Raw genomic sequence first — 19,273 nt, 5'->3', positions numbered from 1 at the left:
TTCTCTCTTGGTGACAAAGAAACTGTGAACTTAGTTATTATAATTATTGTTTGCAGGCCTGCTCCACTGGGCTTTTTTGTGGTGCTGAAATAAGCAGAATTACCTGTTTACCTCTTGTCTCTCAAAGAACGGATGTCATTTCTACACAAACATATACAGTATCTGCTTCTGACACTCCAATCAGTAGCTTTCCATCAGCAAGGGCTACAAGACTGTGGACCATCATGAATACTAACCCAGATGATCCAGGTAAGTAGATGAAAATAAGATATATAAAAGATTGAATTTGATGTGTATTGAAACCTGTTTTCTGACTTATTTCAAATCTTTATTTTTCTGAGTTAATTTTTCAGGGGTATAAAATTATTTTAGAATTCTTGTTATGTTTCAGTTTTAAGTTTTGGTTTAAGAATATTGATGTTCTTTGCTAATAAATACTCTTTCTTAAACAGTGAAAAAATGTTTATTAATATCTTTATTATGATATGTAAATTTTGGTAGATAACTGGATTCCAGTCCCAGCTGATTTTAACTATCCATAAAACTTATTTGAAAAAACTTGTAATACTTACTTCATTCTATCTTTATTTAACATTCTCTGAATCATTATATATAAATTTATATTCCTATCAATTTATTGGAATTTTTTTAATCTGCCTTTTTTCCAAATTTGAAGTATTTTGACATCTTGAGTATGTTTCAATATGTCTTATTTAATTTACTAAATCAAATGATGCTATATTGTAAATAGTATATCATATGTTAAATTCCAAGTTAATTCTTTTTATAGTCAGTGTCACTCAGGATAATAAGAATGAGAATTATACCCCTTAACAAGGTATTCTTTGCTTAGGAAAAATATTTTTGAAGGCTACTGGATATTATAAGCAGGCAGGTAGTCTTCCCTATTTTTTGTCTTTGTAATTCCTGTTCTTTTAAAGACTTAGGTTGAAATATAATATTATCAAATATAAAGTATACTGTGCCTATTTAGAAATTAAAATAATATTTCTAATATTTTTTAACCAATATGTTATATATTCATTGAGTCTATCAGTGACAAAGTTGTAATTTTTCATGTTTCATTATTCAAAGGAGTCACTTGGTGTGGAATATGTCAATTCTTTCTTTTCCCTCTGTGCATACTCATTGCTTGTATGTATAACTATAAATATGTGAAATAAATAAAAATGTTTATGAAATAAATACAAAATTTAATATAACATAAATTATATATATTGCTTTTCTTTATAATTGAAGTATAATTGATATAGAATATTCTATTATTTTCAGGTATAAATCATAGTGATTTGATATTTCTATGCATTATTAAATGATCCCCATGACAAATCTTGTTGCCACCTGACACCATACATAGTTGCTACAATATTATTTATATTCCCTGTGCTGTACATTACATTCCCATGACTCACCCATTTTATAACTGGCAGTTTGTACTTCTTAATCCCCTTTATCTATTTTTTCCACCCTGCTTATCTCTCCCTCCTCTGCTAACCAAGTTTATTGTCTGTATCTATGAGTATGTTTCTCATGGTATTTTTTGTTTTGTTTGTTCATTTATTTTTAGATTCCACATGTAAATAATATCATACAGTATTTGTCTTTCTCTGACTTATTTCACTGAGCATAATACTCTCTAGGTTCATCCATGTCATCACAAGTGAGGAGCTTCCATTCTTTTTTATGGCTAAGTAATATTCCATTGTGTATATATAACATCTTTATCCATTAATCTATCAATGGACATATAGATTGAATCCATATCTTGGCTATTGTATACAATGCTTCAGTGAACATAGAAGTGTATGTATCTCTTTGAACTGGTATTTTCATTTTTTCCAGATTGATATCCAGAAGTGGTACTGCTGGATTGTATGGTATTTCTAATTTTTAATTTTTTTAAGGAAATTCCATATTGTTTTCTACAGTGGCTGCACCAATTTACATTTTCACCAGCAGCGTACAAAGGTTCCTTTTCTACAAATCTTCACTGACACTTATTACTTATTGCCTTTTTTGATAATAGTCAATTTGACATACTTGTGGTGATATCTCATTGTGGTTTTGATTTGCATTTCTGTGATGATTAATGATATTGAGTATTTTTTCATGTGCCAGTTGGCCATCCGTATGTCTTCTTTAGAAAAATGTCTATTTAAGTCCTCTGCACATTTTTTTTTAAGTTTATTTATTTTGAGAGAGAGAGAACAAGCAATCAGGGGAGCTGCAGAGAAAGAGAGAGAGACAATCCCAAGCTCCCTGATGCAAGATCATGACCTGAGCCAAAACCAAAAGTTAACTGACTGAGCCACCCAGGTGCCCCTGCCCATTTTTAAATCAGATTACTTGTTCTCTTGATATTAAGTTGTGGATTTCTCTATATATTTTGGATGTTAACCCCTTATCAGATGTGTGATCTGCACATATCTTCTCCCATTCAGTAGGTTGCTTTTTTTGTTTTGTTTATAGTTTCCTTTGTTGTGTAAAGGCTTTTAAGTTTGATGTAGTCCCATTTGTTTATTTTAACTTTTGTTGCCCTTGCCTAAGGAGTCTGGTCCCAGATAGTATTGCTAACACTGATATCAAAGAGCTTACTACCTATTTTTTCTTCTAGTGTTATGGTTTTCAGTCTTATATTTAAATCTTTACACCATTATATGGTGTAAAGTAGCAGTCCAGTTAATTTTTTTCATGTAGCTGCCCAGTTTTCCCAGCATCATTTATTCATTTTAAAGACTATCTTTTCCCTATTGTATATTCTTGCCTCCTTTGTCAGAGATTAATTGACTACATATGAGTAGGCCTATTTCTGAGCTCTCTACTCTAATCCACTGATCTATATGTCTGGTTTTATGCCAGTACCATGCTGTTTTGATTACGATAGCCCTGTAGTATAGTTTGAAATTAAGGCACAAGATACCTCCAGCTTTGTTCTTTCTCAAGATTATATAGCACAATTTGTTTGACTTTGACCCTCAAATGGAGTGTGAATAATGGGAGTCTTTGCATTTATCCAGTTTGTGAAGTTACTAAACTTACCCATACACTTCCATTAGAAATATAACCTACAGAGCCATTTGTCTGCAAATAATTGATATGAGGAGGCAGTGCAGTTTGCAGAAGACTCAGCCCAGGGCCAAAGTTGTTCATTTTTAATTCACTTTTCTGATTCTCTTTTTGTTTCTTTTTCCTCTTTGAAGGTCCAAAACAGACAGACAGTATCAAGCATGATGTTCTCCCAACTACTATTTTAGCAACATTAAGCATTGGCATATCTTTTGAAAGCTATTTACTCAAAGAACTGATTTCCACTAGAGAGCTTTCAGCAAAATGCAGTCTTCCTTCTTCCACAGATGTTTCCTCTTCTCAATTTCTGAATTTTGGTGTTCATGACTCAGCACAAATTGTCTGGGGCAAAACGTCTGTATCACATATGCCTATCCAAACTTCAGCAGCCACAGCAGGATACTTTTTCCCCAGTATGGAAGACAGGACCCCATTTATCATTTCTTCTTTCATGTCAGATTTTATTTTTCCTTCAGAATCTTTATTTTTTGTGAACAATGAGACTATTGCCTTAACTACTACCACAGTGAGTTCAGTAATTACTGGCATTCCAGGAGCTGATATTAAGTTAAAGAGGCACTCATTACTCTCCCATGGATTCCTGCTCACAACCACTTCTACAAGTGTACCTCCGGTTGTTTCTATGGGGGCTCAAGAGGATATTGAAGAATTTTCAGCTGTTTCCCTAATTTCAAGAAGAGAGTACTGGAGATTGCTGAGCTCCTCAATGTCTCCCCTTTCTCCTGCTAAGATAATTATATCTAAACAGGTAGCCATCTTAAACTCATCAACTCTGCACCAATTCACTACACAAGCCTCCATTCCCAGTGAATACCAGGTTATTACTGAAGCATCTAGCAACCAGAGACTCACAAACATCAAATCACAGGCTGCTGATTCTTTAAGTGAATTAAGCCAAACATGTGCAACATGTTCTATGACTGAAATAAAATCCTCTCATGAATTCTCAGATCAAGTTTTGCATAGAAAACAGTCCCACTTTTATGAGACGTTCTGGATGAACTCAGCGATATCAGCCAGCTGGTATGCACTAATGGGAATTCAGACTATCACTTCTGGGCATCCATTGTCTTATGCTACTGAAATAACGCCATCAGTGGCATTCACAGAACTGTCATCTTTATTTCCTTCTAAAAAGAGTACAAAAAAAAAGGATTTTATCCTCATCCTTGGAAGAATCCATTACCCTATCAAGTAATTTGGATGTTAATTTATGTTTATTTAAGAGTTATTTATCCACTGTCCCTTTACAAAGTGTCTCTTCAGCCTTGATGATTTCTGATTTGACTTCAAAACTGACTACTGATGATCCTTCTGTGTCAGAGAACATTTTAAAACTATTGACAATAGGACAACATGGTATAACCATGGGCCCCACTGAGATACTGAATCAAGACAATTTATTGGGTATGCGAGAGAGTAAAGGATCTCATAATCAGTTCAAACTTCACACACATGACAGTTCTCTAGATTTTGAATTAAATTTACAAAATCATCCAAAAACTATATATTCAGGTGACCTCAAAAACAACCTGCCACCTTATATAGACTCTGTGTCTGACTTTTCAGAGGTAACCTCTAATATTGCATTGTATGCAGTTTCAGGAACTCAGTCGTATCCAATACAGACCTTTTTTCCCTTGTCTGTTCTTGTGCCAGATTGGACATATTATACAGATTATCTGACCTTAACATCTGATTTAAAAGAAGAGCTTACAACTTCTTCAGAGTGGCCCAAATGGGAACTTCAGCCTAGTGTGCATGATTGGGAATCTTCTGCTGCAAGCCAGAGGCTTTCCATCACTAGATCGCTTACTTTGTCTTCACTGGAGTTCATTCCAACACCTCTTCAGCTGACGATTTCTGGTGAGTTTCTCAGTTTCAGTTCAGTAAGCTTTTGGAAATGAGTTTCTTTTCTATAGTGAAGAAAGAGCCTGTCGTGGTCACCAGGTGCTCTAAACAGCCTCTTTGTAATCAGGGTAGCAGCAAGTTCAATGGGGATGGCACCTTGCTGTTGTACCTGACACAGATGTTTATTCTTTATGCACTGCCACAAAGGCTACCAGATCAATACAGGAGTATGTTGGAGACAGCTACACTGCTGGCAAGCAATCAGAAACTGAACTAGTTCAATTCATTACAATAGATCTTTCAAACTTTAGGAATAACTTTTATTATTCTCACTTCTTGAAATAGAATCTTTGTCAGGTGGAACACAATATAACATATACTTTCTAACATTTTTTTTCAGTGCTGGTATTTTTTTTTAATGGGAAGATGAAGCAATCAAGGGAACTTTATTGAGTGTTGCCATTCTACATAGCGTGGTTTATCATTATTTAATGCAAAGCTGTGATGCTTTCATTATGTATAACTCAGAATGTAAATGAAACTCATGACCTTTACTTAACAAAAAAAATATATAAAAATTGACACAAGATAGTATCCCATGTATAAATTTAAATTCAGTCTTGAAATAATTAATGAAAAGCCACTTTTCTTAGATAGCTATTCTTACTTTAAAGCATTTTAGAAATTATTAGTCTCCTCTACCCTTGTAATTACTGTCAAATTGGGAAACATGCAGAAAAAAAACCTTCAATAATTATATTTAGCAGAAAGAGAAGGTATTTTTCATTATTTAAAGAAGTTCTATCTTGTGGAATTTCAAGTGTAATTGTGGTAGTGAAGTTGATTTCCCCTCAATAAGAAATGTATAGGTTTCATGTGTTATATATGTATATTTGTAGATTTTGTGTGTATGATTCAGAAGAATCACATATCAGTGTTTAAAATGTTTAGGTGTGTAATTTGTGGCTGGCAACTCAATAATACAAAAGACCAAATCTTATATTTGGTATGTGTAGTGTGATATGTTTCTAAAAATAACATAAAATTTAATTACAAATTTAAATGTAGTATTTTCCGTGTGCTTTTACAAGACAATAGCTTGTTGTATAACTGTTAAGAACCATCAGTAATACCCAACACATCACTTCTCGCATATAAGGTTCTTAACAAATTCAGCAGAGTTACATCTTCTCCTCTCATACAGTTAGTCCCATAGCTATCCCTCAAAAATAATCAGGACACAAATTCTCCATTTCCAGGAAATAAAACCCTAAGTTTGCCTTTATGAGCAAAACTTTCTCACATTCCATTTTTCCCATTCCCTCATTCCAACTTCAAACACTCTTTGGTGATTTTGATCTTTTCCAATTTGCCTATTCTTCTTCTAGTTTCCCTTGCCTTCCTAAATATTTTAGACATGTTAATCAATAATTTACAAGGCACTTGCCAGCATTTTCCAGTATGTTCATCCACTGTGTTGACCAGGGTCATATCAGGGAATAGATAGCACATTCCAGTTGAGTACTTGGGAGAATTTACAAAAAAAAAAAAAAATTATTTACAAAGATATGGGTAGAGATAGTAGGATTCTGAAGGGACTAGTAACAGCAGAATGTCATCATTACCTTGAGTCCTGAAGGGACAAAGGAAAGAGCAGTCATTAAGACCCAGAAAGAGGAAAGCTACCAGTTCATAGAAGCTATGGCATTTTGGGAGAGAATATAGGCAATCCAATGCAAACCAATCAGGAGTAGACTAGGAGATATAAACCCAGCTTCATTCTCCTCTTGTCTTTTAATCACTTGTAGGTTCTCCCCATTGGCCAAACCAATCCAGTAGCTGAAAATGATCTTTAAAAACATAACTACACATCTGAAATAATCTCTTCATATAAAGAAAAGGTAGGGTAAGCCATAGTAGAATGGCCTGCCATGCAAAAATCCTGACTGCCTTCCAAGCTCCATGACACTGCCAAAATATAGAATAAGCATGTAACTGATAAGGGGAGAATTCATTTGTATGTTTCTAAAGTGAACCATTGAGTATTTCTACTTCCTCTCTACATGCTACTTCCATACTAGGAAAGTATAAAAGGTAGAAAGCTTGTAACTCTGGGGTCCCTCACAGCTCCTAGGTGGGTGAGAGAAAAATAACACTCCAAGAAAGCTTTATGATGAACAAAGTGAGGCATCATGGAGCTATGTCTATCAATATGCTTTTTAGAGTTTGGTGTAACTTTTAAAGTATATGATTGCTAGTTCTAAAATATGACATCTATTAATCTGAAGTTCTCTTTGTCAGTGGTCTGCTAAACCAAACCAGTCTTTATGGTTTGGTTTAGTTTATGAAGCAAATGAAGTTTAAGAGGAAAAAAAAAAAAATGGAGGCACTTGGCTGGCTCAGTCAGTAGAACACACAACTTTTGATCTTGGGGTGATGAGTGTGAGCCCCGTGTTGGTCTTAGAGATTACTTATGGAAATATAAAAATTATTTTAAAAATAGAGAAAAAAAGAACATTCTCTAGCAGTTTGGTATTATGTTCCTATAGCAATATGACTCTCTATTTTTTCTACTAGTTCAGAAGGATTTGAGAGAGAATAGTCAGAGCCTCCTGATCCAAATATTCTCTAATAGCAATGAATAACAAAAATAGAACAAAAATGAAAATTTATATGGGTTCCATTTATTCCATCCAGAGTTGTAAAATTCTAAATTAAAAAAATTCAATACAATATTAGTAAATTTCTAATAAATGACAATGGGATATTTTCTCTGGGAATAAAAGGGTTAGTCAAAGAAAGACATTTAATAATATAATTTACCCCATGGGATCTTAGATGAAAAGATATTGACAATCAATTTATAATTTGCTAAAGTTACTTAGTTTTTCTTCCCATTTTTCCCTACCTAAGGGATTTACATTATCTTCAAATCTTTTCGATATCTATTATGATTTTCAAACATAACAAAATATAAATACCTTACAATAATATTCAATACCATTTTTAAAAAATGTTTACTTATTTAGAGAGGATGGGGAGGAGCAGAGAGAGAGAGAGGTGGAGAGAGAATCTCCATCAGGCTCCACGCTGTTAGTGCAGAGACCAACATAGGGCTTAATCTCACCAACTGTGAGATCGTGACCTGAGCCGAAATCAAGAGCCAGATGCTTAACTGACTCAGCCACCCAGGCACTCCTTCGATGCCATTCTTAAAGTTGAAACATAAGAGGTAATTCTATTAAACTCATAAGTCAAAATGCCTTATATGTGTATGTGCACATATTTCTTACATACCATTTAGAGAATCTAATAGAAAATACATTAAGAAACCAAAGTAAATGAGATATGACATCCTTATTTGAGTTCTCAAAAATGTGAGCCCTTAATACTAAAGAAACACTACATTTGAAAAGTATAAAGCAATTTCAAAAAAATTCAAATGTGATAATATAATGGAACTTGATCAAGTCATTTAAAATTTTTTTAATGTGTATTTATTTTTGAGAGAGAGAGTGAGACAGAGCATGAGCGAGGGAGGGCCAGACAGAGGGAGACACAATCTGAAGCAGGCTCCAGGCTCTGAGCTGTCAGCACAGAGCCTGACGTGGGGCTCGAACCACAAACCATGAGAACATGACCTGAGCCGAAGTTGGACGCCTAACCGAGCCACCCAGGTGCCCCTGATCAAGTCATTTTAAAGTCGAAGAGCATAGCCAGCAAAATGTTGAATAGAAATGGTACTAAGAGCATTTTATGTTTAGGAAATATATTGAAATAAATTATAATAAAATATAGTATTATTAAATGGATGCAAATAAAAGGAAGTAGAATAAAAAGTCCAGATACATATGTTAGATTTTACATAAGATTACAAAGAAGAGACTTGATAGATTTTCATATTCACTAACTTGTGTTGATGCATTCTGTTATTTTGACAACTCTTCCTCTATACCCTTATAGCAGATAACTTCTATGAGAACTAACTAGATAATGTTACAAAATAAAACATTAAATAATCCAAATAAAATATAAGTTAATATTTATTTTGCCTCTAACAGGAAATTTTTAAGCCTAAAAGTAAAAATAGAAAATTATAAATAAAATGTTGATAGTACATTTTATGGTAGAATAAGTAAAATTAATACCTTTCTATGCTAAAAATGGTCATAAACATAGTTAAAGCAAATATATAGAAAAATGTGTTGCCTCATAAGTATACATGGTTATAAATACCCTTTCAAATCAAAGAGGAAAAGCTGGCCACTCAAATAGTAAAACAATTTCCTGTACACAGACAGTAAAACGATATTTAAAAATCATCAGAAGCAACTGAAGATATCACATTTAATAATTTTTTTAATGTTTATATATTTTTGAGAGACAGAGAGACACAGAGCATGAGCAGGGGAGGGGCAGAGAGAGAGGGAAACACAGAATCCCAAGCAGTCTCCAGACTCTGAGCTGTCAGCACAGAGCCCAACGCGGGGCTCAAACTCATGAGCTGTGAGACATGATCTGAGGTGAAGTTGTATGCTTAACCGACTAAGCCACCCAGGTACCCTGAAGATAACACATTTAAAATGAGACACAAATTTTATCCATTAGCCAGTGTTTTATTATTATTTTTTCAATTGTAATACTATTTGTAAAGATATACCACTCTATTGGTGGGGAAGTAAGTTGGCACCATGCTTCTGGAGAATTACTTTCCACCAGAAATTTTAAAAGTTTTAAAATAACAATCTTTGGGTACCTGGGTGGCTCAGTCAGTTGAGCATCTGACTCGTGATTTCAGCTCAGATCATGATCACAGTTTGTGAGATCCAGCCCTGCATCTGGCTCTGCACTGGCAGCATGGAGCCTGCTTGAGATTCTCTCTCTCCCTCTGCCCCTCCCCCATGCTCACTCTGTCTTTTTCTCTCTCAAAATAAATAAGCACTTTTTAAAAATAAAATAACATCTCAATTTTAGAAAATTATTATTGATATACCGAAGTTATGTTATTAAATGCTATTAAAATAATATCTGGAAAGAAACGTGCACTATAATGGTGGGTTTTTTAAATAAATCTTGTCATGGAAAATTGTTCCTTTAATACTATTAAGCTGAAGTTATAAAATCATACATACAACATATTTGCAAATACCTGTGTGCATGGATACCACACATATGCATACAAGGGATCCTTCCAAAACATTAATATTGCTTCCAATATTTATTTTCATTTTCTAAAAGTTTTATACTTATTGTATATTTTTATAATCAATAAAACATTTTTGTAAATATTTGTGCATAGTGAGAAATAAAGAATATTTCAGAAAGTATATTTAATTATTTATTATATCAAAAAAATCAAGTTTTTATGAGAATTTACAATTATCCACATAATGATAGAAAATCATTGTTAATTAGCATTATTAGAGTAAAAAATCATTTAAAAATGATAAAATATTTTTCTGAAATAACACAGCAGTCTTATGTTCAAACATTCTATCCACATGCTTTAAACTAAACTACTATGTACATGTTGAAATCATTAGGTATATTTCTTCAGCATTCTTTACTTTTTAGTAAAATGAGAAAAAAAATGGAATGGAATTAATCACATCATTTTATTCGATATTCACATATATTTCAACTGACTACTTTGTGACAAACAGCAGGAACTGTTGTAACTTGTTTGGTTGCTTACCTGTTGCTTTGGACCTGCCACTCAGATATGCCCTTTTATTTTTTAAATGCTTGTTTATTTTGAGAGAAGAGAGTGGGAGGGAGGGACAAAGAGAGAGGAAGAGAGAGAATCCCAAGAAGGCTCTGAGAGTGTGGACAGTGCGAAGCCTGACACGCGGGGCTCATACTCACAAACCACAAGCCCATGACCTGACCCAAATCAAGAGTCGGATGCTTAACCAACTGAGCCATCCAGGTGCCCCAATAAATTTTCCTTTTGGTGAAACTACTAAGAACCAAAAGAGATGTCCCCCTTTAGTTAAAACATGAGACCACCTACTTTACCTCCCCAAGTTACTGCAAGTTTACTGCAGAAGGAACCACTCTAGACCCTGTCCCTTGTGGTAAAGGAAGTATGTGCATAGTAAGCAAAAGCTTCTGTCACAATACCTAATAGTCACTTTTGTTCTATTTACTTGCAGTCTGTAAAACATCCCATTTAGAATTGACCCATTAATGCATACAACTGGTTCTGCAGGTCAAACTATATCTGCTGAAACTAGCACACAGATTTTAATCAGAAGTAAAATCCTGACATTTTGTTTCCTGTATATCTCTCAGTATCATTCACAAAGGAATGCCTGTGCTTTCTTTGCTAGTTTGCAGTATTCAAGACTGTTCATTATTGGGCGCCTGGATGGCTTAGTCGGTTGAGCATCTGGCTCCTGATTTGGGCTCGGTCAAGATCTCACAGTTTGTGGGTTCATGCCCTGGACTGGGCTCTGCACTGACAGCGTGGAGCCTGCTTGGGATTCTCTCTTTCTGCCACTTTACCTCTCACACACACACACACTCTCTCTCTCTCTCTCTCAAAATAAATTAAAAAAAAAAAGACTATTGATTATTTGTACTTAATTCCCCCTTATCACTAAAATGAATATTAATATCAATGTCATATGCAAAACATAGTAGAGTAATATAGTTAATAATACAGATTTTTTTTCCATGTGTGTTACAATTCTTTGGTTTCAAAACACTTTCACCTTTGTTGTTGAATCACAGCAGTATGTGACCTTGGGAAAATTCTTAGTATAGACCAGAGATTAGCAAGGTATTACATACAGGTCAAATTTGGCCCATCATTTGTTTTTATAAAGAGTTTTACTGGAACACAGCACTACCTATTGGTTGCATACTGTCTATACTGATTTCATACTATGACAGCAAAGTTGAGTAGTTGTGATGGAGGCAAAGGTAGAATACTTACTAACTTGTCCTTTACATGAGTTTGATAATTCCTGGAGTAGCAATATGTGTGAGGTGTTTATAATTTTTAGGTTAGTATATTTTACTTTTTTGACCAACGAGTAAATATCAGCCTTAAATGGACTCAGAAAAGTTCATATTTCAGACCTGATTAACTCTTATTATGCTATCCCTGTCTTCTGTACTATGCTGACAGAGCCACAGACTGTGGTCAATACCCACAATCTCTTTGTGAATCTCTCAGCTCTGTGTCCAGGGCTGTTTTCAGGGGTATAAACTGTGCAGTCACAAATGCCCTATACTGAAAAGGACCCTACACTTGATAGAGCCATACTATACTTCATGGTATACTTCAAAGGAAGTACAAAGTAAGGATATTATGGAACACATCTGGTTCCAGATGGTGTTAGAATATGCATGTAGTATAATGATTAAGCATCCAGATTTTTATTTTAGATCAGGTGATGATCTCACAGTTTGTGGGATCGAGCCCCACATCGAGGCTCATGTAGGGCTCTACCCTGTGAGTGTAGAGCGTGCTTGAGATTCTCTCTTTCCTCCCTCTGCCCCTACCCCTGCTCTTACACACACACACACACACACACACACACACACACACTCTCTCTCTCTCTCTCTCTCTCTCTCTCTCTCTCTCTCAAAGTAAATAAATAAACATTTTTTTAAAAAGAATATGCATGTAACAAGAAGAGGAATAAAAGCAGCTGAGTTTATGTCAATGTTTGGTCAATTTTTGCTAAGAAAAAGATGCATGTACTAGCTATGATGTAGGAATTATGTGAATTTGATGATGTCATTATAGAGTTAAATTCTCCTATATTTGCATTTAAAGCAAGCATTGCATAATATAAAGATGAATGGTAAAATATATGCTAATAATTGAAAATCTTAAATGTTCTTAGAATGACCTTAAAGAGCAAGTAAAAAATACCATGAAAAGATGAAAAAGAGAACAAAAAAGAAAGAAAAAGCTTTTATTTTAGGACCTTTAATGGAACATTTGTCCTGCTTTTTTTTCCCAAACAAAAGACCTGCATTTTCATTTTGCACTGGGTTCAACAAATTATGTACCTGGCACTGTCTGTGCTGAGGCTGTTCTGGAATTCTCTTCCCACCTCTGCCAACCAATTTAATGCACAGTTTCATGCTAACCATTTAACTTTAGAATCCCTTAGGGTCCATTCTTAGACTTCCCTCCCTTCCTTTCTTTCCACACCCTTCATTCTTCCATTTTTTCAACTCTTATTTTTTTATTCCACAGTTTGTCATTGGAGATGTAGTACCTACACTCATGGCTTCAAATATATTCAGAGATATACTTTCTTATATCTTTATACCAAAACATTTTGCATGTTAGCCCTTCAAAAACTTAAGATAAAATTTTTATCTCTCCAACACCACAACCTCCATCTCTCTCCCTACCTATGCTTTCTTCTCCATTGAATTATATCTCAGTATATGTGCTGCCGAAGCGAGCACTGAATTATATCTCAGACATGAAATTTATATCTATGAACATTTCCAAGCTTCAGTGTTAACTTTGCCAAAAGTACTATGAATTCTATCTACCAAGTTCTCTCACCCCGCCTCTTAGCTCATGATTATTACTCCAGTTTAAACTCTTACCATCTCTTTTGGACTAACACAGCACTCTCTGAAATGGGTGACCTATTTCTAGTCTTTATTCTCTCTGGTCCCTCTTCCACATTACTTTCAAAGTTGTTTTTCTTATGTGATTTCCATTCCTCTTCTTATAAAGTTACAATGAATCTTCCTTTCCTATAGGAAGAGGTTTAAAACCCTAAGCATCCCAACTACAGCATTCAACCTCCATTCTCTGCCACCCATCCCTACACTGTTTTATGACTAACCACTTCTCAATACTGTTGTACAGTTGCACAACTCTGCACTTTGGTGTTCATAGTGCTTCTCCCTAAATGCCCTCTGTTGGCCATTTTGTCAAATTCCTTTCCTGAGGCTCAAATCAAATGTCACCTCCTATTGGAAGACTTTTGTAAAAACAATTAAAAAATAATTTTTCCCATTTTTACTCCAATAGATCGTTACACATAACTCAGTGTCACCTTGATTTGGGTCATTTTTTGTTCTGTTAGCTTCCCTCAATGTATTTACACTCTTGCAGTACAAAAGCGTGTGTTAATAGATATAATGCCTTATCCAAAGCTTTGCCATAATTGTAGAGATTCCAGGAAACAGTGTAAAATACCTATCTTAAAAAATGTCACAAATATTGTCATCAGTTTATTATAAGTTAGGGAGGCTTAGCTGTGAAGGCTGCTATGACTGAAGCAACATAAGCTTGGGTATGTGGAAGCTGGGGTGGGGTCAGAGAAAATATCCTATGATTAAGAAATAAATATGGCTGAAGGGTCAGGACCCTAAGAAAGAAGCTGGGTCACTCAATACATCTCAAGGAATTACCAATTTACGATCAAGATGGCTTTGTATATGCAAGTGACTTGATACTAGGAGATTCTAGGCAACTAGGGAAACATGTAAAGATGGGGAGATAATGGTTTATTTCTGGGTTATAAGCCAGCATAGAGCTTGATTCCACATGTCCACAAAGGAGAATCCATGTAGGGAACAACTATCAGTTCTCAAGAAAGGATCTGGCACAGCTAACATTCAAGGCAGAGTATCACTTCTTCAGTGAGAATGAATGAAAGATGGGCATTTGATGTTCCAAGCAGAGGATGTAAGCAGCCTAAATAATCTAATCCTGTAATCCAGCTAATCTTATAATAAGGTTTACAGAGGACAGTCACAGGAAGGAAACAATTTGGGCAAAAAACCACACATATATTCAGTGGACATTTCTGGATATTAGGGAAATGAAGACAAAGACAAAATCCCTTGTTTCTAGGATAATTATAATAATAGTAGCCACCATTTATTCAATACCACTTAGTAACTAATACTGCCCTAGGGTTGAAAATCTAGTCCCTGCACAACTTTGCAGGGAAGAGACTACCTTGTCTCAGATCCCTCAGCTAATAAGTGCTTGAGTTGGGATTGAAATGTCAGGTTGCAAGATCTAGATATGATGAATTTTAAGGACAACTTATTGTTCAATGAAGGGAATGAGGCTCTGCTTATTCTTCATGTCCTTTTGTCTTCACTGGCTCCCATGTTCCATGTTGGGACAGATCTCAGCTGGGCCTTCCAGTGAATGGCATCCCTCACTCCAGGGAGGCCAGGGAAGAATTGAGGAACACAAGGGAATGAGGGCTATGGTCTTTTGCCCATTGGTCAGACCTGTATCAAATTCTGCCAGTAAGGAGAATTACTTCCCTTTACACAGAGCTAGTTTTTCTCAGTTCTATTTAATATCACCAGTCACTTATACAAAGGAACTTAAAAAAAAAAAAGATTATTTCTGTCACCTCCTAAACCTATTTATACTTGAAGCATATGGTGTAGTATGACAAGTTGTCACTTTTATGAACATCAATCAACAATATTTTGAGATGCTATTTTATGTCAATAAAGATATTATTCAAACCCCTTGACAGTGTTATTATCTATCTATCAGTGATTAGCATAACATATGCCCTCCTTAATAACCATATTTCACTCAGCAACACATTTTATTGAGGAAGCCCCATGTCCTGGACTCTATTTATGGTTTGAGTAATGCCCTACTAAAAATAACAGATGTTTCCTGCCCTCCTAGGGCTTAAGTTCAAGTGGTGAAAGACAAGAAACACTAAGCATAATAAACCTGTATTTCTGTATGATATGGTGTATATAATAAAGTGTACAACTGGATATTTCTAATATATAAAGAGAGTATGTATGTGCATATGTATAACCTGTATGCTTAACGTAAAAAAAAAATTGGAGCAGATTTGGAGGGGAGGATATCACAAATTCAGAGCTGGTGGGTGCAACAGAATGGTCATGTTTGATCTTGCTGAGGAAGCCAAATTGAAGAAGATGAGAGCTGTGTAGATAGAAGAGGAAAAATATCCCACAAAGAGCAAATAGCCAATGCAGTGTTAAGGTAGGTGTGTGTTAGACATTGTCTGAGAACATCAGGAAAGCCAGTGTGATGGAGTCGGTAAGTAACAGGGAGAAAGATAGAGGATGAAGTCAGAGAACAAGGCAGAATGAATAAAGTCAGATTCCAAGAATTTTAGGCCATTTTAAGGACCCATCTTGTATTCTGAGAAACAAAATTATGCCAGAGGTTTAGGCAGAGAAGTGATATGATCTCAGTGATCACTCTGGCTGGACTGTGGAGAACTGATCGGTGGGTGAGGGTGAGAGTGAGGTAGGCATAGAGTCAGGGAGACCAGTTAGAAGGCTAATGCCCTAGTCCAGATGAGAAATGACCATGGCTTAGTGCAAGTATCAGCAGTGAAGGCTTGGGAAATGCTCGGAATCTGGACATATTTTGAAGGTCAGGCCAACAGGATTTGCTAAAACATTGGATTAATTTTATTTATTTTGTAATCAGTTTTATTAAGCAGAAAGAAGTATCTTAAGCACCCTCTGAAGACAAATAAGGGGAAATTATGCAAACCAATTTTTCTAGACATGCTACAAATAGGTTTATCTGAAATTTTATCAACTATAAAGCTGTGTCTAACAGCAGCTCTATTACAATGCAGAAGTCTGATAAGTTTATAATGACTTTCCTGATGATAGCCCTGAGGCACAGAAAGACCATATGACTTCTGCATCTGCCATGAATTAACAAGTTATGTTCAGCATGAAATATATGTTTAGTGTTTTCTATTTAGACTTATTCTTGGAAATTTATTTGTGACTTCATGTTGAATGAAGGAACTCTCAACCATAATATTTAATAATTCAGGTTCTCTGCACCCTGATAATATGATAGTATAACACATGTATGCTTTTGTGTTTATGTGTTTGTATGTGTGTGGACTTGGGTATGGATTTGTGTGTTTGTATATCACAGGAATTCAAAATACAGCGGAAGGACCTAATGATACAGTATGAACCATTGAGAGAGTAGATGGTAGAATTAGAAAATACTGAAAGAGAAGAAGACACAAGCCAAGGACATAAGATTTGATAACATTGACTCTGAAATTTTGTAACTGTGGTACAAATGCTGGGATTATGACTGTATATTGATGAACAGTGTATTAGTTTTCTAAGGCTGCAATAACACTGGAGCACAAACTGGGTGCTTAAGACAAAAAATGTGTCATGTCACAGTTCTGAAATCTAGAAGTCTAAAAAAAGTGTTGGCAGAGTCATGCTCTCTCTAAAACCAACAGAAGTAAATTTTTCCCTGCTTCTTCCTGGCTTCTAGTGGTGGCTCTCCATCCTTAGTGTTCCTTGGCTTAATTATATCACTCCAGTTTCTGCCTTTGTTGTCACATGGCATTCTCTCTGTCTCGGCATTTTCCTGTAAGGATACCCTACTGCACTAAAGCAAACTGTTGGTTCAGAGTCTTTATTCATTTTCTAGACTGTTTACCTATATCTGTAAAAACCTTGAGTTATACTATTGTATTTTCTGGTAATATGGAAGAAGACTGGAAGATGGACAAATCCTAGAATACCCAGTCTGTGACTTACAAGCTCTTTGGCTTTAGAAAAGTTATCTGTGTTAGCTCTATTGAGCATCTGTAAAATGGGACTACCACTAATTTTGTGGAGTAATTTTTGAGGGAATATATGAATAAGTATATAAATTCCTGTCAGAGAGTCACCGAAATGTTAGCCTCTCCCTAAGCTGTTTGTTTGTTTGTTTGTTTCACTCTTTAGTTTCTACACTACTCTCTCAACCACATTTAATACCTGTCTTGTCTTTAAACTTTGAATATTTGAAATCTAAATTTGGTATTTGCCCTGAATTTTATTGTTATATACTCTACTTTGACTTGTGCACTTACTGTTGACAAATTTACCTAATCTGACATTTGATTTCTGGACATAGCCACACTCTTGTGTCTCTCTTGGTTCCAAATGCATAGCTATAGTTCATTCAGGGATTTCTAACCCTTTCCTGGGTCTCTGTAATTCCTATTTATACTTTTTAATATATACCAGTTACAGAAGATTCAATAGCTAAGGCTCTGAGGCAATCACTACCAGTTTCCCTGGAGTCCCTAAATTTCATATGGGAATCTGTCTTCCTTTCTTTGTCCTGCATTCACAAACTTGATAGTACACAGTATCTAACCACTATACTCTCAGCTTTGAATTGCAAGATCTTTTAAGTATAGAAACCACATTATTTCCTATATTCCAATGGTATCTCTCTGCTCTTTCCCTTCCCTTTCCTCTGAATTTCCCATGACATTTTGTTTTCTAAGTACAATTTAAGACTGAAAAAAAAAAAAACAAAAAACAAAAACAAGATATGGTTCAATCCATATTTGCAATGGATAAAATTCTGTATATAAATTGGGAACTTCAGATGGTAAGGTACAACTGTTTTGATTTAAGATTGTAATGTGCTATATTTTTCTATTTGATTTTCAGTCTATGTTCTTCTTTTGAGTGAAGTTGCTCTAGGTACCATTTCCCTTAGACTTTGGACAAATTTTTATTTACTCTAGTGTTTTTTTCATCTCTCCTCTTGATGCCAGTGCTCCTGTCACTCCTTGCAGCAATGATGAGCATTCTATAATGGAAGGAAATAAAATAAAATTGTATTTTATCATTTTGACAGCTGAAATCAATAAGAGTGAAATTTTGTTCTTTTAGACTATTTAATATTTATACCTGAAGGTATATAACTATCATTGTATATACTTAAAAGGGCTTCTAAAAAAAAGCAATAGGGCCTACAAATAAAATTATATATTTTTCACAAACTGGAGAAGATATTTATTGTATTAACCCCACAGGCATTACCCCCCAATTTTATACTCTTTTAATTTTTAAAAGCATAAGAGATAAGGGCGTCTGAGTGGCTCAGTCAGTTAAGCATCAAAACTTCTTGGTTTGGGCTCAGGTCATGACCTCTGACAGCGTGGAGCCTGATTAGGATTCTCTCTCCCTCTCTCTCTGCCCATCCTCCACTCACACTCTCAAACAAAATAAATAAACATTAAAAACTTTTTTTTAAAAGCACAAGAGATAAATAGTGTCAGTTTTGATTCCACAAAGTCAAAGTGTAAACTGAAACATGCACGTAAGGGATTTGCACTTTTTAATTAATGCCCCATAGAAATTAGAATATCATTTTCCATAGTGTCCTTACTACAGTGTAGGGGTTTTGAATTTAGGCTGCATAGTCAAACCATCTAATTCTAAATCTACTTAGTAATGGTATGATCTTGAGAATACTTAACTACTCCCTGCCTCACGTTATTCCCTTTAAAATGGGAATAATAATCATAACCAC

General features: G+C 35.0%; 1 protein-coding gene across 1 annotated transcript in view; it reads left to right on the top strand.

Annotated features, from left to right (window-relative positions):
* Positions 1-19,273, top strand: part of LOC109499722 (protein eyes shut homolog) — an 866,761-nt gene that overhangs the window by 105,341 nt on the left and 742,147 nt on the right. Inside the window, exons 4-5 of the mRNA XM_045057710.1 lie at positions 57-249; positions 4,768-4,974. Of these exons, the coding sequence (XP_044913645.1) occupies positions 225-249; positions 4,768-4,974 (232 nt within the window). The 5' untranslated portion in view covers positions 57-224. The remainder of the gene's footprint in view (positions 1-56; positions 250-4,767; positions 4,975-19,273) is intronic.

Source organism: Felis catus, chromosome B2 (genome assembly GCF_018350175.1).
Source record: "Felis catus isolate Fca126 chromosome B2, F.catus_Fca126_mat1.0, whole genome shotgun sequence".
Lineage (NCBI taxonomy): Eukaryota > Metazoa > Chordata > Mammalia > Carnivora > Felidae > Felis > Felis catus.
This window is presented reverse-complemented; position numbering and strand designations above follow the sequence as displayed.